We start from the raw sequence: 21,538 nt of genomic DNA on the forward strand, positions 1-21,538 counted from the left end.
TCTTTTCAGTTATTGCCAAATTCCAGCTATTGAAAGAAAATGGGGAAGGTCTGATGAAACATCTTCACACCCTCAGAAGATTCTCGATTCCTTTCAGAACAAAATCATTTCATCTCGTGAATTTGAAAACTTTCAAGACTTACAAGCCAAAATGACTGTCTCTTAACATATTAGAAATATGACCAAAAAAAGGCTTGGGATATTTAGTTTCACTGGAAATAATACAATTTCTCTATTTGAAATAAAGTATATTAAAAGATAAAGTATTTCTTTCTCATGGGTTAGTTTCTAAGTAGTACAAAGATCATGGATCAAAACAATCTGATAAACCTAAAATCACCAAAGGATGCTCTTAAAAACCTCCGTGCGTGTCCTGCAGAGAATTGCTTTGTGAGTTTGTCTCTGATCGTTTTCCCCGGAGGAGTGAAAACAACAAAAGGCTCCCCCCCTACAGTAGTGGAGATCTAATATTGGCACCAGAGGCAGCTGGCGGGCTGTCTCCTGTAATTTTAGCGCACACTGATGCGGAGGAAAGATTTAATGGGTATTGGTCAGCGTACCCTCTTGTGAGGGCGTAAAGGAGACGGAGCGGAGGGAGGGGGAGCAGAGGGGAAAGACGGCGAGCAGAGAGGGAGAGCAACGGGCAGCGTGTCGAGGGGCTGCTGTGGCTCGGATTTAAAGTCGGCCAACTATCGGGGGAAGCACCATGAGTCTTCTAACACTTGGACTGTATCTGCCACTGTGGTTCTGCTACGGCCTGGCTCAGTCCTCCTTTCTGGACAGCTTTCTTCCATTCCCAGCAGGTGAGTGTGTTGATGGTCATTCTGAGCTTGCATGTGCCTGCAGGGTACTGTACATACAGTACTATGCAGAGACAGGTGTTGAGCGGGCTGGACTGTGGGGGGGGGGGGCATGGCTTCTGAATATCAAGCTTTGGGATGAAGCTCCTCTTAATATACGGTGTGCATGTTTATATTTTCTTGTTGCCCATGAGGTAGACTGGAAATGCCTCTATAAATAGCAGAGACCAGCTCCGGTGCTTCAGTCAGAGGCACAGGCACTTCATGATGTGTCCAGCTCGAGGAATCCTGCTGGACGGGTGTCACGGTTTGATATTTTGCACCTGTTTTTCCCTGTTGCCCGTGTCGCTCCCGCCGTCTTGCAATGTCGTCGTTTCGTCCCGGTTTTCATGGATGCGTTGGGAGTTTGTTTGCCCACACCGCTCCAGCATTGTTGACAATGAGGTCAGGGTTCCCTATTCAGCCGGTGCAAAAGTTCAAACAACACATGACCTCTCGCGTCTGTCTTTCTCCAACTTTGACTCCCGGTGTATTTTGTGACTGCACGCATGCCTTGCTCAGCTCCCAGGTCCCAGGAGCAGCACAAGAGATTCAACCCATGCTGTTTACTGAGTCCACCTCCGCCCCCGCTGTTTCCTCCGCCGCCTTCACTTTGGCGCCGCCACGCTCATGTGAGTTCAAGTCATGTGACTTTCTATTGTGGAATATCTGACTGTTGATGCGTCCTTGGGTTTTGTCCAAAGGACCTCTGATTCACACAAACCTTTGACCCCCAAAACCTGTTGGTGGAGACTGTGATCAGACCATGGAGCATTTGACGACAATCTTAAGATGTATACTCATCCATGGAACTATGTTTTTGATCGGAAACTATTAAGTCCTAATGCATGTGTTTATTTCCAGAGTGAAGGTATTACAGACGATGGGGGTGAATCTGCCAATCAGGACAAGGGTCCTTCATGTGTGCGGGGCCCTCTGGGGCCAGCTGGTCCCCCGGGTCCTCAGGTGAGAACCAAACCTCGTCTAAATCTCCACACAGTCGCCTCGGTTCCACTGCACAGAGTGGAACGATAAAGCAAAGCGTATACCCACACCCGGCTGTTGTGGGGATCGATGCTGAAGTTGCGACGGCGATACGGCCGATGAGATATTTCAATATTGCGAGCTTGTTGAGCGTGACATAAATCACTGACCAATCAGCCGATGGCTGCGTTTTGCTCCTTCCGTCCTGTAGTGCTGGTTAACGGAAGGGTGATGAAAAATGGTGAACAGCTGGGTTTGGCAGTGGAAACACACGAACACCCGTCCCGTGCCATAATGTCCCGTACCGGCTCATACTGTGCAGTGCATAACGGGGCTTTAGTCCTTATCTGTGATCTCACGTGACTCCACTCGGTAGTCTTCATCACTTTGGGTCTGTTTGGCCACAGTGTGGTTGTTGTAACTTTTCTTTTTAAAATTTTAAAACAAAACAGTCCCTCAACTGTATCTCAAACCGTTTGGCCTAAAACACAAAACAACAAAAACATGACGATTATCTCAAATACCATTATCATATGCTACAAATGATGGACGTTGTGCCGATACCATTCCGACCCGTCTCTCACCGCTCGGCCCTTCAGATTCCACTGCTTTCATGTTTACCGTCTCCGGCTTCAAGGTGTTGAGAATTAGTGCTCCGGCGACGTCTCCGTTCCAACCTGACAGTTCCTGCAGGGCAGGAGACGGGGAGTTCTCTTTCCCATGCAACCCCACAGTCCATTATCGCTCTACATTTAGCCGGGACGCAAATAGCCTTTTTCCACTGCCTGCCAGTGTGCCACACATCATTCTCAGAAACGGTTCGAAGAGCGGCGGTCCGCTTGGAAAGGCGTACTGTGTCGCGTAAATTCCAGGGATTACCGACGCATGCTTGTGCCCACGTGTTTGTATTCTCTGCTGATGGAAGACACAAAGACAATTTGTTTGTGTCGGACTAATGTTTTATCAGCAGAATCCACATCCACTGACTTACAAACAGTTCGACCGAAGCAGCCTTCAGTTCAGAGGCCCACCAGAGGCTTTCTCAATCAATAGCGTTTAGTTAATTGAAACTTCAGCGGCTGGCTTCAGCAGGAAAATGACTTTGTGTTGGGAGGTTATGAGCAGATAATTGAGATGATTATCTATGGGATTTATGAGCATATTGTAGATGTTTGTATTTCTCTTTATTAGGGCCCACCTGGATTACCTGGGATAGGAGGGCCTAAAGGAGAAAAGGTAAGTTGATTGAAGGTTTTTTTTGTGTTTTTATTTAAAAGCTCAAATTCAATTGACCGAATGAAAAAAACCCACAAACAACAAGTGTAATTAATTGACTCCTTCCTCCTCCGCATCTGTTGCCAGGGAGAAATCGGACGACCTGGGCAAAAGGTGAGAGTCCCCATTAATCACTCCTAACTGGATTTACTCAAAAACGAGATACAGTGGCTCCGCCCGCCCGCTGGCTGTAAGTCAGAGTGCTGCCGGGGCGAGTCGGCAGCATTGCCATCAAGAAATTGTGAACAAGCACAACCTTGACAGGAGACAGAGCAGAAGCAATGACAGGAAGCAAAGAGGCACAGGGCTGCTGAGAGGGGCTGTTTTTTTTTTTTTTTTTTTTTGTTCTGGACCAAGGACTTAACATGCTATTGGTCTCACTTCTCATATGAAGTAGGCACATTTCCCTCTCATCCCCATACCAGCATCAGACGTCCCTGTCACTGACCCTCACTCTCCACGATGTGCGCTGCCTACTGATGACTCAGGTTTTGATAAGCGCAGGTAGAATAGAGGAGACCTTGCGAGTGATCGGTCGCTGCGATGGAGCTGAGGAAGCGTCCCGGAGGGAGAGCTTCGCCGGCCGGCGGCCTGACTGAGCAGCTTTGCAGCACTGCAGTGCAATTTAGCTTAGTGCTTCAGCCAGGTCATTAATCATTTTATTTCCCACAAGCACAGACTCCTGTTCTATATACAGACCATCATTTAATTAAATAGAGCAAAGTGACAGGGCTCGTTAAGGCCATTTTTCCCCTACATGTGCGGCAGTGTGTGATATATATATATATATATATATACTGTAGTGAGCCGGCTGTCAGCTAATGCAGCAAATACCGTACTTAGTTTTCTCTTTTGTTATGTGCAAAGCAAGCAGGCACGAGGGACCTTGATCTTATAAAGAGCTCCCTGCTCCTTCAGCTGTTGCAGCAGTCGTTTTATTAGTCTTTTGTAAGGTATTTCTGGATGTCGGTGCCTGTTCAAACTGACGTCTCCCCTCAGGGTCGGACCGGGCCTCCCGGACTGCCCGGGAAGCCCGGACCAGCTGGATGGCCTGGACCAAGTGGGGCCAAAGTGAGTAAGTCAGATCTCATCATGTAGATCGTTTAAAACCTTCCGAGTTCAAATTCTCTTTGAGATATGTTCAAAACAAATAGTCAGTCTCATTAAACTTAACGTTACCGTTCTTCTCTGCTTCAGGGTGAAAAAGGTGACCCAGGCTTGATGGGTTTGCCTGGAGCCAGAGGACCAATTGGACCGAGGGTATGATCTGAGCTCCAAGCTTCACTCACGCACTGAATTATGTCAGTTTTTGAATTAGTTTGGTTTCACCTTTGTTTAATTTTTCAAATATTTGACTGCAGGGTTTACCCGGATACAAAGGGGAGAAGGTATGGAACTGTTCTGATCACTTTTAATGACAATTACCTTTTTTTGAGACTAAAGATTTGTGATTCTCCAGGGTTCTCGGGGTGACCGTGGAGAGAATGGAGGGAAAGGAGACAAGGTGGGCAGATGGAATCTGGAGTGTTGCACAAACACGATATGAAATTCGTGCTTAGTATTTTTATTTTGGGTTTTTTTTTACCTGCAGGGTGCAATGGGATTCCCAGGAATGCTTGGACAAAAAGTGAGTTTGTGCTTTCTGTGTTGTCTCTGAATAGTATTCCACAAGTTAATGCAATGTTTTTGATGACTGAAATGATTTGTTTTGTCCCGCAGGGTGAAATGGGTCCAAAAGGAGAACCTGGAACCTCAGGAAACAGGGGACCCACCGGCCGACCGGGGAAGAGAGGCAAGCAGGTGAGGAGCTGTAGTATTGGAGAGTTATACATAGTTTGACAACAGAAAAAAAAAAGAACAATAAAGCATGTTTTAAATGGCGATGCTTGCAAAGTATATGAAGAGGTTTCATGCATAAAGTAGTGAAACTCAAAGAAAGTTTCCTGCCTATATTAAGTGAAATTGTTTTAATCAGATACTATTTGGATTGCATTTCAGGGAGTAAAAGGGGATCCGGGACTCATCGGTCCAATGGGCCCAGCAGGACCACAGGGATCCCCAGGACACCCTGGACCACCGGGATCACCTGCCACAGGTCAAACCCCTGAACTCAAATCACATTTGTAGTTAAATAATGCATGTGAACATAGTGTGTGAGAAGCTTTGCAGCCAGTGAGCAGGAAGACAAACACCCAAGTCAGCAAAAGAAAGCACATTTTAAAGCAGTGTAAGTCCAGTCGTCTTATTTAGCCCCGGAGTAATTTAACCTCCCGGGCTGAAACAGGAAGCTCTCCTCATGACATAATGTGGATAAAAATGGACTCCCAGACGGCCTGCTTACCAACAAATATTACGTCACCACATCTTTAAAGGGTTAACTGTTGTTCTGATCACGTTTCTGTGTGACTGAAGCCGATTTTACCCTAACAACATTCTGTAACTTATGCATACTGAATCTTTCAATAAGAATGGTCATTTTTCCTCTGTGTGCATGTTTAGGGCTCTACATGGTTGGAACAAAAGGCGCTCGTGGTGCTCCAGGACTTCCTGGAAAGTGTAACTGCGGCTCTTTTGGTGGTTCTCAGTTTGATGACTATCAGTCTACAGGAAACTACCCCAAAGTACCAGCGGTGAGGGATTCTCAGCACGGCGGCAGTCACATTACAGAATACGTGACAGCAGTGATTTTCAGTGTGGGAGTATGAGCCGGAAGCCTACAGCATGTTACTGAAAAGTGTTTCTTTTAAAATCCATAAAAAAATTACTACTATGTGAAATTTAAACATCATCCAGATTTACATCTATTATGATTATTATCAATATTATTGTTGTTGTTGTTGTTAATATCATTGTTGTTTATTTTACTAATGTTAATCAAATAAATTTAGTTTTTTACAAATTGGCTGTGAAAACATAATGTTAGACCCTTTAGAGATTTGTAACTCATTTTGAAACATTTGCAAGTTATGAATCGTGCACAAATGTTATATTTTGGTCAGAAATGTCATATATTGGCATTTATTGTTATATAACTTCTCCTTATTGTTCTCTAAATTTCTCCTAACAGTGCAAATTCTAAATATCAGTAGTACTAGTTCAGGAACCTTTGTTTCATTGCATTTAAAGTTTTGAGAAAAGATTCTTCTTGCTGTGATATCAAATATTGATGTTCCGTTCCTCATATTTCTCCCTTCCATTCAGATCTTTGTGGTGAGCAATGAGGAGGAGCTGGAGCGTCTTCACACAGATAATGCTCTCGCATTCCGAAAAGACCAGAGGTCTCTCTACTTCAAAGACATCGACGGCTGGCTGCCAATCCAGGTATCACCTGCAAAAACCTTTGCTTTAAAAAAAAACAAACCAAAAAATCATTCACCGTTTTGCTTACGTCTTTCAAAACTTTGTTTCAGACATTCCCATTCCAGATGACTCCCTTCCAGTCCATGGAAAATGCGCCAGATGACGAGGGCTACTGTGGCGATGGGATTGTGCAGATCACCACGGGGGAAGAGTGCGACGACAGAAACAGAGTCGTCACAGACGGCTGCGTCAGTAAGTCACGTGTCTGTGTTGGATGTTTTTTTTTAAATAGATCCATAAGTTGTACTTTGCTGTGCACATAGAACATGACTCTCACACCACTGTGGGCTCATGTTCCCCCAGAGTGTAAACATGCCTACTGCGGAGATGGATACCGCTACGAGGGGGCCGAGGAGTGTGACGGCAAGGACTTTGGATATCAGACGTGCAATTCGTACCTTCCGGGGTAAGAAGTGTGAAATATCGATCACATGTGGAGACGAAAGATGGAGCGACGATTAAGGGAGTTTCTCTTCGCAGGTCATACGGTCGCCTCAAGTGCACGCCGTACTGCGTTATCGACTCTACAAATTGCAAGTACTTCACTTGAGGAGAAGACTTGAGGGGGAGTCTGGACGGTGCAGCAGGATCCGCTGCGTCTTGGTTGCTTGACACATAACAGGAATAATTTCATGCAAAAAAAAAAAAAAAGAGAGAGAACAAAAATGATCCAAGCAAGAGACTCTGAAAGGAAGAGGCAGAAAAAAATGAAGAAAACTTACACACACACACATATATATTTATATATACACATATGTAGAACTCGGGTATTGCCGCTGAGATGCCACACAGCTCCCTGGAGTTACAGAGTCAGGCGGTGAATGGGGGAAAATCCAAGCGTAGAAAATGCACAGAACAACTGCACTCCGTCTTAACGAGTGGATTTCCACTGGGCCGCCGACTGGACCGGAACCAGCCTCTGAATGCAGCAGCTGTGTGACAAACCATGCAGAGACTCGATCAGGTGCCAGTGTGAGAATTTCCGGAGGAGCAGCCGCTGGCACCGAGGGTAAATTAATCCCGACCCTGTTACCGTTGAGAAAGAGAGGCAGGAGGACATCCGGAGCCGTGGCCCCCAGGTACTGGACTGGAGGGTGAATGACAGCGTTTGCATGAGGCTGGGTTTTACTAAGACCACGACAGCGGCTGTCACTATCCACGCATGTAACCTATCAATCTACTTATTAATGTCACAACAACTGTTCTTACTCCGTTGACGCGGAGAAGTTCTACTGCTAAGAGGAAACCGAGTCCACAGTGAGCTCAACATGTACAGGCAGGGAGGCTCCAGAGGTGGTCACGGTGCATTACACATTTACACTACATATAGGGAGTGATGCACACCTGATCTCTGAGTAAGACTGTTAAACCTTGAAGCCAAACTTGAAGTCTCTTGTTGTAAAACATCAGTAGTTGATTTTTTTTAGCTGCTTTCTTTTTGTAGTGCTGGTACTGTACTTTGCAGGGACATTCAGTCCAGATAAATCCAAGAAAAATAAAAATAAACGTCTCAGGAACCAACAGGTTATGTAGCTCTACACAGCACCTTTCACATGTATCCTTTAACAATCTCTCTGTAGGTTAGGCGACAGTGACTTAACACTGAGGCACACAGGTAACACACACACACACACACACACACACAAAAAAAAGCTTTGAAAAGCATGGACAGTGGGGCATCCTCGAAGAATCAAGTTCCTTCCCTGTGCTTCAGTGAGAAATGAAATACACTATATGTGAAGGCTTGAAACTGTTACGTTCTTAATATCCTCACAGCACAGGAAAGGCTGGAGTGGTCTGTAGCTGCTAGACGTGGAGGGGAATGGAAATTCCAGGCTGTTCTATGGTCATTACTGTATTTACTCTAATACCTCTTTATCCAGTCTTTCTGTCTTGCACTATATACGGCAACAGAGACACTCAACAGTAAACTTAAAGAGCGTAGATGTAGTCCGCCAAAGCTGAACAATGACTGTGCCGACATAAGCTGACACTTTCCATAAGCTACTGTAAAAGTCGCCGTGCCAAGGGAGACCTTTTCTCAGCCACACTTTATGTAGTCAGGTAAGTATCTGTAGGTGATTCCTCGAAGCAATCAAAAGAGAAAGACTGTTAATATATCTTGTGTCCGCATGCTTGTGTAAATCTCCCAACGGGTGTGACTTTGTCAGACGTCGTTTTGTAAAACCGTCCTTGCATTCATCAGCGTAGCCGGTGTCTTAAGAAGTGTCTGTGTTGCTCTGCCCACTGCTGCAGAGTCCCGTACGCATGGCGAACAACATCAGTGTTGGACTGTGCCACGCACGGAGCAGCAATACGTTGAATGTCGTGTCTGTGATCTGTGCCGCCGTGTTGTCGCGCTCCATCCCGTACTGTGCACGCACAGCGATGCTGAAACGTGCATGTGGTAATGTACTGTAAGGCTTTGTGAAGTATGGTATGCACTGTGACTGGGATAGTACAAAAACGGTTTCATTTTTCTTTATCATGATTTTTACAGTAGCTGTGAACAATTTAAAAAAAAGAATGGCAAAATAAAGTCTGGAATATGAATCGTTTGCGCTTGTTTTACGACGTGTTTGCCTGTGGGGGGAGGGGGGCGAGCAAAGACAGTGATGGAAATGCTTATTGATGTTCTCTCACAGCGCTACCTGTAAAAAAACACGTGAATAAAAAGACTTGATGTCTATCAGGGGTTGAAAGATACTGTCAGCAGTTTCTGACAAAGTGCTGCATTAGACTAAATAGTAAACAGACCAGACGCTCGAGTTTTCCTCAGACCTCGCACTGGTTTTTGAAGCATTTCATTCTGTTTCCTCTGAGATGCAGATTGGAGACGGGCAACCGGCCAGTGTTGCGACCACAATGTCCAAGGCTGGATGTGGCCATGTAACTCTGTTAGTATGCCGTATCCCTTTTCCTAAATCACATCAGAACAATTTGTCTGCCAAGATGCCCAAGTAAAAGCCTACCTTAGCGTATTCCTCCCATCATGTGCATTCCCCTGACTAGGCCAATCAGATTTGTTGCACAAATGTCTCTGTATGGCACTTAATGTTTGCTGAAATGAACGGGGGTGAAGTAAAGTTTGGAATTCGTAAAACTTGGGACCGTCGAGCTCTTCTTCATCCACAGAACGTGTAGAGTTCACACGTTATCGTTTCTTAGCACTTCTCTCAGGGACAACCTACGCTTTGTATAATTAACATACCAACTTTCAAACACCACATAGTTTTCTTCTATTCTAAAGCTCAAATCAAAAACTTTTTCCAACAAAAGGGGTTATTTCGGTGCACGTCGGCCGGTGTAGCATTTCAGCTTTGGAACAAGGGGTGATGCAAAGGAAGCCACCGGGGCACAGGAAGCAGGCCGGGACCCAACAGTTGGTCTTAGCCAAGTGAAAATCCTTGACCTATAGGCTGGAATTACTGGCATGCAGCGTGCTGTGGTGCTGGCAGGGGCCACGCTGCTGCTGCTGCTGCTGCTGCTGCTGCACATGCAGAACAGCCTTTTTAATGCAGACACCAGGTGTTATTAAAGCTCCGTGCCAACGTTGTTCACACAAACCATAACGCCTGTGCACCGTTTACAACCTGTTGCTTGTTTATCAAGAGAGAGCTCAAGGTGTGACGCATGCAGAGGCAAGGTCCGTGCAGGCTCTGGGGGAGGGGGCGGGACTTACTCCATCCTAACCAATCACATGGATGCATTCCTTCAGGTAGCTCAGAAGAGTCAAATACAAACAGATATTCTCACTTTAATAATCAGATAAACTAATATGGAAGTACAATAACATAGGATCAAATTGACTACTGGGTTAAATCTATAAAAATGCACATCCCCGTGAATCATTTGGAATTTTTTTCTGTTTTAAAAATCACACCGTTTTGTTTAAACATTACAAATTGAGTTGAACTGAACATGGAAATGGTTTGAACTTATTGTGGATCAGTACTCTGACCTCATTTTAATCATCTGTTTTGATAATCAGGTGATTTCATGCAGGACGCTGCTGGTGCAGCAACTCTTACACTGGTTTGCCTCAAGTTCAAGCTTGAACTTGATAAATATCAAGTTCTCAATAGTATTTCAGTTCAGGAGGAGACGTGCTTGCAATGCAAAGTAAACACAAGAGGACTTAATTGTATTGATTATGTAAAAAATCAAATAGCATCTTATATACAATCATAGAAAAAAAAAAACATTTCACTCAGTAATACTATTTCAATAACATGTTTTCAACACTGACACTTAACTACAACAGGAAATCAGCCTGATGTACATCTACTGACAACTACTCATTTACTAAACATTTTCACTGTATGGGTTGAGAAAAAAAAAGTTTAACGCTTAAAAAATACTATGTGGCAAGATCTATTAAAAAAAAAAGAAAAAGAGAGAAAGAAAAAGAAAGAAAGCCCTGTGTGGATGTTATCATTTGGTTCGATGGCTCAGAGAATCAATGGCCAAACCTTTGACCTGGCCTTAAAGTGGAGTATTGTAGCTCACTTTCATTGCTGAATTGACATCATAATAGATTAAGAACATCTGTGTAACATAGACACGGATCGGATGGGGGGAAATAAGAGAAAGTGTATTGAGATGTGTTAGCAGGCCAGAGCTGAGGGAGGCTGCTCCTTCTCAGTACAAATGTATTCTAAATAACAGTAACTTGGATAAATTAAAGCCCTTGGCCTATATTCAGTTTGCACTGGCACCTATGTCACTAAACACGTACAACATGCAGTCTACAAACATGCTCAAAGATCCACAGTCACACGACAGATCCTCAAGTCATTACTGTCAACTTTATAACTTAAGACTTAATAAATAGACACTGTGGAAATGCATACTATGCATAGATTTGTGCAGAGGACGTCCACATGGAGAGCGGTTCGTCAGTGCTTCGGCGGCTGGGCTGGATCATTTCGTTGTTGTGTTCCGTTACTGGAGGCAGCAGAGGCTAAAGCCATTCACAATTCCTTTTTGGTCCCATAGGAAAAGACACTGGAGCAGTAACGTGTGATGAAAACGTGTTCAAACACAACAAGACATTGTCATACTGCAGGATTTAAAATACATTTTCAGGGGGGAGGAGAATATAAAGTCATACTTATTGTTCCTTCTCCACGTTTTACATGTAAAAGTGAGCCGGTTGTGCAATTCTGATCACACTTGTGGCATATGCTGGGCGCTTCAGAACATCATTTTGTCAAGAGTGCTTTGTGCTGGTTCTGTCCTGTCAAAACCCAAAATGAGGGAAGTTACTGGCTTTGGGATCCCTTGTGGTTATGTAGCTGAAAATACGTCGCGTACATAGAAAGCCACAATATAATAACAAATTGTGAACCAGAAACTGGTGACACTATGAATCATTCTGCATGAAAGGATTTGAGATTCTCACTCCTCTTTGCTCAAACCATTAGCGTCTTGTTACTGCGAGCTCTCGGCAGACTTCATTCGCTTCCTCGGGTCTGGATGTTCAACTGTTTGACAGTTTAAAAAATAAAAAAATCCACCTCAAATTATTTGCAGCGAGATGCGGTCGATGCATCCAGTATCGTCCCGTCGAGCTGTCGGCTTCCGCTCCACCGGTTCGGACAGGCACCACCACCCCCCCCTCCCTCTCTGGCTCCAGGAGTCACACCACTTCATCGGACTCCAGGTTGTATTCTTCATATAATGCGTCCAGGATGGCCAGCTGTCGCTCCATGGCGGGCAGGTACACTCCCAGGTCCTTGTGCATCCCGCTGGTGAAGCTGCTCTGCAGCTCGTCGCCCTCTCGCGTCACTAAGGCAGCGGTGAAACTTTGATAGGACGGAGCCGCTCTGAGAGCCAACTGGATGGGGGAGGGGGGGGGGGGGGAAATAATGAAGGAGGCGTCACAGATCAGAAGTAAGGAAGAGAGTGCAAAAAAAAATACAAAAATACCTACAGCAAAAACACCTCGCACAACCCATCCGTGGTACTGGCGGAGAGTCTTTCCGTAGGCGTTATCTGAGTGAAGGAGCAGGAGGACGCTTGAGCTCCACATTCACCAAGTTCAACGTGAGCTGGCTTGCAAACATTCAGACTCACTGAGTGCTCCCTGGATGTTGTGTTCGCCAGCGTTGACCTCCGACAGGAACTCCTTGAGGAACTTGAGGCCTCGCCGGAGCCACAGCAGAGCCTCGGTTGCGGAGTTGCGAACCCGAGCGACGTCCGCGTGGAACTCGTGGAGGACGATGGACTGAAGCGTGGGGAAGCTCTCCGGGTCGGACATCAGCTTCTGGTGGATTTTCTACAGGACGACCGTGGATATTTCATGTGCCGTCTTGAGTTATTTCCAAAATTACAATCGTGTGATAAATTATGCATCGAAACAAAAATCATTCCTATCTGTGGGAGAAAAATCAACAGAACTGTTAAAAAGACAACTTCAAAGACACACCAGGAGGGGGCACAAAAGAAAAGTCCGTATGGGAGACCCCACTTCTATTGATTTAACTTCATCACATCATCATTGGATCTCCCTTTACAGCCATTCACTTGGTTGAAGAGTATTTAGAAGAGACATGAACACTCACCTTGATATTTCCAACAAAATCCATTTTAACTGGTGCAAACACTGTGGAGCCAAGTTTGTCTGAGAAGAGAGAATCTACTATAAATTCTTTTTTGTCGCTAAAGGGGGAAAGAAAATGTTAATTCAGTGCAGAGCTTTTCGGAGAAAGTGAAAGCTTTTAGCAGTCAGTGACGAATCCTCTCAAACTCACTGGAGATGTAAAGGTGAACCAAAGACGACTGTCCGTTTAAAATAAGTGTTGCAGAAAAAGCCAATAACGTCTGGATGTGTCGAATTTAAATGAGTTTTAGCCGATGAGTTTTTTTTAATAAAATATACAACAGATGTTTCATTAGTTATATCAACTCATTTGACCTCTAAATGACAGTTTACAATCTATGTTTGATCGTAGTATTATCTAAAATAGAGCAGTGGGAGCTATAAAAACTAAATATTGACACAAACGTCAGGTATATTACTCTGGCAGTGAATGAAAATCTTTCATGTGCGTGTACATTTGCGTTGGACAGAGAAACCAATCCCCAGCACAGCCAGAGGAACGTGCACGAGCTAATCTGCCTGAGAAAGCGGCTGCAAAGTGACAATTGAAGTCAATGACGGACAAACAAGTGCAGAAGGAAAAAAAAAAAAAAAAAACCCAACGATGGCGATAAAGTAAAAAGATGAATTAGAATCCCAGACAGAAGCCCAACATGATTAATATCAGACAGGAGGAACGACGGGGCGAGCATCAATAACAGGAAAACAAGCAGAAGGGAGGGGGGAGGGGGGGGTTACTCCGTCAGTTACAATACATGAAATGATCAGAAGATGGGAAAAAAAAAAAAGAAGAGGAGGAGCAAAGCAGATTGAGATAAGGAGAGACTGAAAGTAACCGGCCTACCTAATACAGGCACTATTGCATAGCATGAGTCCAAAAACTCTTGTGTAGGGATACCATTGTCGTCATCCAGTGATATATCACTAAATCTAAAAAACAAAACAAAGGTAGAACAGATTCAAACAGGAGAATATATTAGACGAGAAAATCCCATTTCATTTTCTTTTTTTATTTGAGCAAGTGATTCAAAAAGGGGACAAAAAAACTAAACAAACAAACAGGAAGGGTACAAACGAAGCCAGAGAAATGATTCACACAGGGTGTCATGCAACTCTAGGCCTGTAAAATACCTGAGACTACTTCACAGCTGCTAAAACAAGGACGGCAGCTTTAAAACGTTTCTTACCGTCGGCCTGGTGTTTCTATCGTGAATACAGATTTAGTGGGACGCTGACTGATTCTATCATAATGCCTCATGACTGCTCATAAGTCTCACACCGAGTCAGCTGCACGGTTAAAAGTTGCTGAGAGAACGTAAAATAAGTCTTGAGGGACAGAATTAACAAAAAAGAAGATTTACAAACCCAAATATCAGATGAGGGCCTCTCTGTGCCGTGTGAGCGAGAGAGAACACACCCATGTAAACACTTTGTTTTATCATTATATTCAAACAAGAGGACTGTACAGTTTAGTTCAAATGTTAAAAGTTGTGCAGTATCTCAACGACAAAAATACTGAAAGAAAAATATACTACATGTCACTTTTGTTTGACTTAATACTGAAATCTAACAGACGGCCGTCTTAACGGGTTCATCTAAAACGGTTTACGGGATGTGACCCTCCTGAGTAGCATTTTCATACCTGTGACTCATTGTGCTGAAGAAAGTTTCCACCTGCTCTGTGTCCTCAGACTCGGCTGAACCTTTTGCATCTTCTTCTTCTTCTTCTTCTTCTTCTTCATCGTCGTTCTTCTCGGTCTCTGCCTGGCCTGAGTGGACCTCCTCTTGGTGCTGGGCACAAACGCCACTCCCCTCTCCGTTGTTGTTCTCAACATCTTGATTTTGGTCGGCATTGAGCTCCCGCTCTTGTTCAGTCTGCGTTTGATCCTCAGCTTTTTCTTCCTCCTCCTCCCCCTCCTCCTCCTCCTCCTCTTCCTCATCTCCTTCCGGTGGTTGGTCGTAGTGTTCATTGTCAGAGGTATCTTGGATAGTGTGTGAAGGAGAGTCGGAATGCTCCACCTGAGCCGAGCCGCTTGCTGTCGCAACGTCTGCGTGACACAACAGATGAACAGCAGACGTGTGCAAAATGTAGAATTAAAAGCTAACAGGAACTTAGAATGGGTTAATGCTTTTTAATACAACAAAAAGCAAGAGTCAGTATTTCATCAGTTAACAAATGACAAAAACAGTCATATGCATAGGCTTAGGCTTGTGCAAGAATTACAGAGAAACACACCCAATGCTCATCCTTCAGATTAGTATAGTCTTACTGGTAACGCCGCAGTGTGGCGTCATCCTGGTCCTTATCGACACTAAACACTCAATACAATTCATCAGATACAGCTACAATCAACTGCACCACCATTGACACAAACCAACATTTTTTATTCCTGTCTATACATTGATGGCCTGTTTCTACATTGATTTTTATTGGCTGATTGAGTCTCATGATGTACGAACCTTCATGGCCCCCCTGATCGTCTGGCTCCTCGCTCTCAGCTGCTCCTTGAAAGTAGAATAATAAAAACACTGTCAGGCTTCACACTCCAATCTGTTGAAATAACCTTCAACAAGGTTCTGGGTCAGGCTGACAATAAAAAGTGGATAACGTTTTTAAATCTAAATTTAATCTCAACCTTCCAATCTGGAATTTTCAACACTTCGTAACATGAAATCTTAGAATTGCCGACATCTTCCTCTGTTTACTTTATCTTATAGTCTTTACAAAGGTTTTTACTTTGATTTTAGCTGTACTTTTTTTTGTTAATCTGGATATTTGTTTGTGTTATTTCCGTTGGCGAATATTTTTCCTTTTTATACGTTTTGTGAATAGTTCGTGAAGGACTTCATTAACAGAATGACAAAACAGAGTTCTGGCTTGTGTTGCCCCTTAATAAAATCAAGTGTTTCCACCGTTCATTTCCTGTAATGACAGCCTGACTTGTGCCGCGAGTACCGAGGGTAGCGATGGGAAACTTTGATCATTGCGAGAGCCACAGAAATTTGACCCTCATCACCAGAGGGACAAATTGTCACCGAGTATTTCTGTAAGCAAGACATATGACAATAATGACCACTAATTTAATTGAAAACTAACCATGTGTCTCCTAATTACGCTTATTAAATCAACATGCAAGCACTTGCCATCTTTCATTTCAAATCCATTTATAAATAAAGTAATCGGGGGGATTTCTCATGATTTCAGGTTAAGAGGACATCCGTCATGCCGTTTAGTCCATGAACAAATGATTTATTGATTTTGGGAAAGGACTCTGCCATAACTGACAGTCCAGCTCCAGCATCAATCGAAGCGGTTGACGGCCTAACAGGAGGGGAGGGAGCTGTGGCTTCTGCCGTGAAATACAAGCATCTGCTCACGCGCAGGTGATATTCTATTCGCTTCAGTCCACATAGCGTACAAACAACCAGAACCTTTTGTTCCGTCCTTTGAGAACGAAGGAAACCCTGAAGCGCGTAAAGCGAGTCGTCCGGGAATCTCGACTTACCTGATGGGAAACGATGGTGCTCAAGTTTATCTGGTTCATCTGGTCCCTCGGCTCCAGAGTCGAGGCTCTGGTTGTCATGTGCAACTGCTTCTCCTGAGGTTTCAGACAGATTTTGAAACCTGCAATCAATTTCGGGACATTGTGTTAATCCAGTTCTGCTTGAGAGTTTTGGTTCGACATTCCTGAATTCACAGAACTGTAGAATGAAGTAGAGTACGACAATATGAAAATACAGAAAACTGGAGGAAAGAGAAACCTACTTTTCGCCAAGGTTTTGGTTCAAATGATTGACAGGTTTGATCTGTTGAGGAAAGACATTTTCGGTAAGAATGTGACAATATACAAAACTTGTTTTAATGATGATTCAGTATCACTGAGAGGACAATACCTTTTGAGGTTTAATAGCTGCTACTGGAGGAGTTCCCGGTGGACTCTGAGTTGCCATGTCTGTATTAAAAGTACGATTTGCGATCTGCATACATTCCTCCAGAGTCTTAAGGAAAGTAGTGCACGTAGACTTTACCATGTTTCCAGTGTCTATGCCCGTCTGAAAAGGTCACGTGCAAATGCGTATTGTCAACGACTTAAAACACCTTTGTAGGAAAGTATGCAGTTATGCAGCTCTACCGGTAAGCAGAACCACACAGCAACATTTAGTTCGGCAAATTACAAATAGGATACTCTGTAGTGCAGACACAGACAAACAACAGCATCTCGTATTTCAGTGGCTCGTCCAAAACTTTGCCTTACCTCAGCCGATTCCCCCTCATCATCCTCCTTGATCTTGTTTACTTGCTGAAGCAGAAGGTCACAGTACAATCTGAGTTCTGACATTTTAGTTTTCAACGCCTCTGTGTTCTCCTGAAGCTCTGTAATCGTAACACAACCACGGAAAGTAATAAGACAAAGCTTTTGGGAGCTTTTACCGATGTTTGATGTGCAAAAAACTTGAAAGTTCTCTGCTTCCCGTTACCTTTTTCTCTCTTGGTTCGGTTGTCGGTAAGGCAAGCTTTGGCAGTCCCCAGCGCCACCAGCCACTTCTGCCTCTCTGCTGCATTGATGGCCCTGAGGTAAAAATACTGCTCTCCTGGGATCGTCAGGTCAACTCGAGTAGAGTCAGAGGAATGAACTAAAACACACACAGGCAGAGAAGATGGCACACGTGTCAGCACCGAGGAAAAGCTGTGTACAGAGCGGGCGAAAAACAGAGATTACACCGACCTTGGATTTCACAAACTGAAATCTTAATGCTGCCCTTGCAGCCTTTCCAGGCATCTTCTTGAGAGTCATAGTAAGACAAAGTTCCTCCATCGAGCACAAACCAACGAGGCTGCCAACCTGGGGAAGTCGGTGAAATTGTAAATCAGGATAACTGTGATGTTTTGTGGCTTAATCGGCGTAAAATCCATGATAAGAAAAAAAAAATCAGCACTGTCTTGCTCTTATACTCTTAAACTTGAATACGAGTCGCCGCTTACTTACGTTATTTTAGCCACAACTAATCAGTTAAGTCAGATTATAATGGCAGATGGTGGAAACTGACTAAAGCGCTCACGGGTGACACTGTTTTGTGCGGTTAACATCTAATGTGCTGAACCTATATTCGCAAAGACGACATTCAGGAATAAATACATCATTTGAATTAAGAGTACGCTCCACAAGCTGAAGGCTAACGTTAGCGTGCCAGCATCAGCGTCATCACAAACTCGCTGTCATGCTAGCTAGCTGCGTTAAGACGAAGCCCGTAAACAGTAAACACGCAATTACTGCACCGCAAACTCACCACTTATGTAATTGGTCCACTTATGCAGCATCCCCTCCATTGTTTTAATATGTGTCTTTCCCGTTCATTACTTGCTTGTCATATCGAGATATGACGCTCAGCTGATTGCAGCAACTCCATCGGGCCCCGAGTGTGACTTGCGGAGTAGCGACACCGGCTGTCTATTTCAACTCCGCACATAAAAGTGCGGAAACTATTTCGTGAATAGCACATCGACCTATCATTAGGCGAGCCTTCTACGTTACTCCAACATGCATACGTCAGAGGGATTTTAGGAGATGGGCGGAGATTACTGATGAATGACGTGGCAATTCACCAATAAGATAAAGGAAATTGTTAAAAAGGCGGACCTTTTGGAAGACCTTGTCCAATCAGTGGCAGAGGAAGGCGGGCTATCACGGACGGGATACATTTGATGAAGTTGGCTGCCACGTATGGCATTTTTTACTTTAAGTTTTTTATTTTATGACATTTATCTGTAGGGTTTTGGGTTTTTTTGTGGGTGGGGGGAGATAAGTGTAAGTTCTGTAAAAATGATTATTTTTAATTTTTGCTCGCTTTTGCCTTCATTGTTTATGTTTGTGGCTGGGGGGAAACTGCCCGAGCCCGAAGTGAAAGTTGAAGTGATACACAAACCCTTCATGTGTTACCGCAAGTCAAAGTATGGAGACATGCTTCTGGTTCACTACGATGGATTTCTGGAGAGTAACGGCACGAGGTTTCATTCCAGGTAACGCACCTTAGATTCCACGCATTGCTGCACAAAGCCTGTGCTGGACTTTAATGGATCAGTGTTTGTTCTTTGCAGTCGCAACCAGGGGGATAAGAATCCAGTGTGGTTCACTCTGGGGTTGAAGGAGGTGATCAGAGGCTGGGATAAAGGTCTGCAGGACATGTGCACAGGGGAACGCAGGAAACTGACAGTCCCTCCATCACTGGCATATGGAAAAGAAGGACAAGGTAACACAAAGGTTTATTTGAGGTGACAAGACTCTTTTTCTTTCTGTGTATTTGTTTCTATGTCTGTGTGTTCACAGGGAAGATTCCTCCAAGCAGCACCCTCATTTTTGACATCGAACTCATGGAAATCCGCAATGGTCCCAGATCACATGAGTCTTTCCGGGACATGGATATCAATGATGACTGGAAACTCTCCAAACAGGAGGTGTGGATTATTATTACTTTTTATTATTATTAAACACCAGACTGTATAAAACTACTCAATTGTTGTGACACTAATATTTTTGAGTCTGTCCAGGTGAAAGAATATTTGAAGAAGGAGTTTGAGAAGCATGGCTACTCTCCTAATGACACACATCATGAAGTCATGGTGGATGACATCTTCAAAAATGAGGACGAAGATGAAGATGGATTTATCTCCGTAAGAGAGTTCACTTCTCTGCATGACGAACTCTGATGGACTCATTTACTTATTTAGGTTTTTCAAATGACTGATGGATTTACCTCAAGACAATGGCAAAAAACCGAGCATTTGTGGATTTGTTACTGTGTTTGTTTTTTTTCAGTTTCCACTTTCTACATTTGTTTAACACAGACTCAGTTGTGTGTTGTTTAATTTAAACTGACACAGTATTATCATTTCAATGAGACATGCAGTATTTGATTTGTACGTTGTCTTCACAAAAGATGTTTTTGGAATAAAAAGCAGTGTGAATGAATATTTGTTGGCTAACATATTGATTTCACATAAGCGTTAATGTAACTTAACAGTGACTTAAATTGACCGTTTATGATTTTAGATTCAAAGTCTAAAAATGTTCAATATATGAGAATATTAAATAAGATTTGATGTTTAATGACTTTTTTTTTTACATGCAGCGTTTTTAAAATGCTTTAATCTTCATATGTTATAAATCTAGAAATAAAAGGTGAAGTTATTGAGATTATATATTCTAAATTAATTTAATGCAGTGAACCTTGACGTGATTCTACAAAAAGGGTCTTTTTTGTACCTTTCTGTATTTTAACCACTAGAGGGAACTCTCGTCCTTAAGGGCTGTAATGTTTAATTAATTTTGACAAACAAGTATGATTGGAGTCAATGCAGTGTAAATCAAAAATATACCCACAGAGTCTTTTTTGCAGTATTGGTTAGAAATATTGACGTATATTGAAAAGTTGGGAACATTTTCAATTCTTAGAATACAAATGTATGATTTCAATAGAGACATCTGTGCTGTCAAATACCAGAGCCACCCCTCAAGTCTGACCCAACACAAGCTGAATGTGCTTTGGTATCTGAATTGAAACTGCAGAATAAGACACAACTCATTGATTCACATTAATAAAAAAACAGAAAGAGAGAGAGGGGGGCTCAGTTTTATTATCACCCCCACCAGTAGCGGCTGGTCAATAGAGGGCAGTGAGTCACTGATTATTAACTCTCTGTCACCTCTTCTAATTTACACTTTAAAAGGAGACATTTGGCTCAAAAGCTGCAGGTCAAGTTCAACTTTCTCCATCATAGTTATCTTAAAATGCACACAAACAGAAATGTGTTCAGAATTTTGAAAATGTTTCCGGGTTTGTTTAATGTTTATAAATGTTTAGATATGCCCATATTCATCAATGACTGAAAAATCGAAGAGCTTAACAAAACTGTCATTTCAAGTAATCCAGCCTCAAAACACATTCAATTTTCTAAAAGCGTCTGTGTGTGTTTGTTTACAAGTTTGTAAATAAAAAGAAGAACCTGAACCCTGAAGTGTTTCAGTAATAAAAGAGAAAGTTTGTGTGGGAGCCACAATGTTGGTTGGGTTTCACCTGCACGAGCTGCCTGCTGTCGCAGACAAGGGGGCGGAGTCACGATATCTGAGCACGTGCACGGTGCGCCCCTGTTGAGTTTGCGCCCTGGGCAGCTGCCCACTTTGCCCATAGCAAAATCCGCCACTGGCCATAGCAGTGTCTCAAAGATATTGTTTTCTGCTCCTTTGGAAATCATATTGACGTGCAAAATACTTTCCAAAGTAGGAGATACCTTTTTATTTTAACAATGCATAAACAGAAGTATCAATGGACTTCATTTGATATTATGGTGAGACATTTCATGGTTGTAGTTTTATCAAAAATTATTTTGTTACAGCTAAATTAATTTAATAGTGAGTATGATTGTTGTTTGGGAAGGCAAACAACAATGTTATACATGCAATGTTATACAAGCAGTGGC

General features: G+C 43.3%; 3 protein-coding genes across 3 annotated transcripts; 2 read left to right on the forward strand and 1 right to left on the reverse strand.

Annotated features, from left to right (window-relative positions):
* Positions 1-617: 617 nt before the first annotated feature.
* colq (collagen-like tail subunit (single strand of homotrimer) of asymmetric acetylcholinesterase) lies at positions 618-8,984 on the forward strand. The gene is made up of 17 exons (XM_080501247.1): positions 618-803; positions 1,362-1,471; positions 1,704-1,805; positions 3,015-3,059; positions 3,186-3,212; positions 4,098-4,169; positions 4,296-4,358; positions 4,460-4,486; positions 4,558-4,602; positions 4,690-4,725; positions 4,818-4,898; positions 5,097-5,193; positions 5,598-5,728; positions 6,300-6,419; positions 6,509-6,650; positions 6,762-6,864; positions 6,939-8,984. Exons 1-17 carry the CDS (start codon positions 707-709, stop codon positions 7,006-7,008), a joined length of 1,368 nt encoding a protein of 455 aa, XP_080357373.1. The 5' UTR covers positions 618-706; the 3' UTR covers positions 7,009-8,984.
* A 1,256-nt stretch (positions 8,985-10,240) lies between these two features.
* On the reverse strand, positions 10,241-18,480 carry plekha8 (pleckstrin homology domain containing, family A (phosphoinositide binding specific) member 8). The gene is made up of 14 exons (XM_080501464.1): positions 18,352-18,480; positions 17,790-17,906; positions 17,542-17,697; positions 17,319-17,437; positions 16,957-17,115; positions 16,829-16,869; positions 16,569-16,687; positions 15,523-15,567; positions 14,705-15,110; positions 13,907-13,992; positions 13,025-13,083; positions 12,537-12,738; positions 12,394-12,455; positions 10,241-12,297 (listed from the first exon to the last, which is right to left on the reverse strand). The coding sequence occupies exons 1-14, from the start codon at positions 18,389-18,391 to the stop codon at positions 12,100-12,102; spliced, it is 1,809 nt and encodes a 602-aa protein (XP_080357590.1). The 5' UTR covers positions 18,392-18,480; the 3' UTR covers positions 10,241-12,099.
* A 361-nt stretch (positions 18,481-18,841) lies between these two features.
* Positions 18,842-20,030, forward strand: fkbp14 (FKBP prolyl isomerase 14). The gene is made up of 4 exons (XM_080500318.1): positions 18,842-19,081; positions 19,160-19,311; positions 19,389-19,516; positions 19,610-20,030. The coding sequence occupies exons 1-4, from the start codon at positions 18,885-18,887 to the stop codon at positions 19,766-19,768; spliced, it is 636 nt and encodes a 211-aa protein (XP_080356444.1). The 5' UTR covers positions 18,842-18,884; the 3' UTR covers positions 19,769-20,030.
* Positions 20,031-21,538: the final 1,508 nt, after the last annotated feature.

The sequence above is a fragment of the Blennius ocellaris genome (assembly GCF_963422515.1).
Source record: "Blennius ocellaris genome assembly, chromosome: 8".
NCBI classification, from domain to species: domain Eukaryota; kingdom Metazoa; phylum Chordata; class Actinopteri; order Blenniiformes; family Blenniidae; genus Blennius; species Blennius ocellaris.

Bases quoted from the DNA above. Each gene is read 5' to 3' on its own strand.
- colq (XM_080501247.1), top strand. From the start codon at position 707: ATGAGTCTTCTAACACTTGGACTGTATCTGCCACTGTGGTTCTGCTAC. The intron at 3,213-4,097 runs GTGAGAGTCCCC...GTCTCCCCTCAG, and splicing joins TCGGACGACCTGGGCAAAAG to GGTCGGACCGGGCCTCCCGG. The intron at 4,899-5,096 runs GTGAGGAGCTGT...ATTGCATTTCAG, and splicing joins CGGGGAAGAGAGGCAAGCAG to GGAGTAAAAGGGGATCCGGG.
- plekha8 (XM_080501464.1), bottom strand. From the start codon at position 18,391: ATGGAGGGGATGCTGCATAAGTGGACCAATTACATAAGTG. The intron at 15,111-15,522 runs GTTCGTACATCA...TGTGTCACGCAG, and splicing joins CGATCAGGGGGGCCATGAAG to ACGTTGCGACAGCAAGCGGC. The intron at 12,739-13,024 runs GTGAGTGTTCAT...GTCGTCCTGTAG, and splicing joins ATTTTGTTGGAAATATCAAG to AAAATCCACCAGAAGCTGAT.
- fkbp14 (XM_080500318.1), top strand. From the start codon at position 18,885: ATGATTATTTTTAATTTTTGCTCGCTTTTGCCTTCATTGTTTATGTTT. The intron at 19,082-19,159 runs GTAACGCACCTT...TGTTCTTTGCAG, and splicing joins GGCACGAGGTTTCATTCCAG to TCGCAACCAGGGGGATAAGA. The intron at 19,517-19,609 runs GTGTGGATTATT...GAGTCTGTCCAG, and splicing joins GGAAACTCTCCAAACAGGAG to GTGAAAGAATATTTGAAGAA.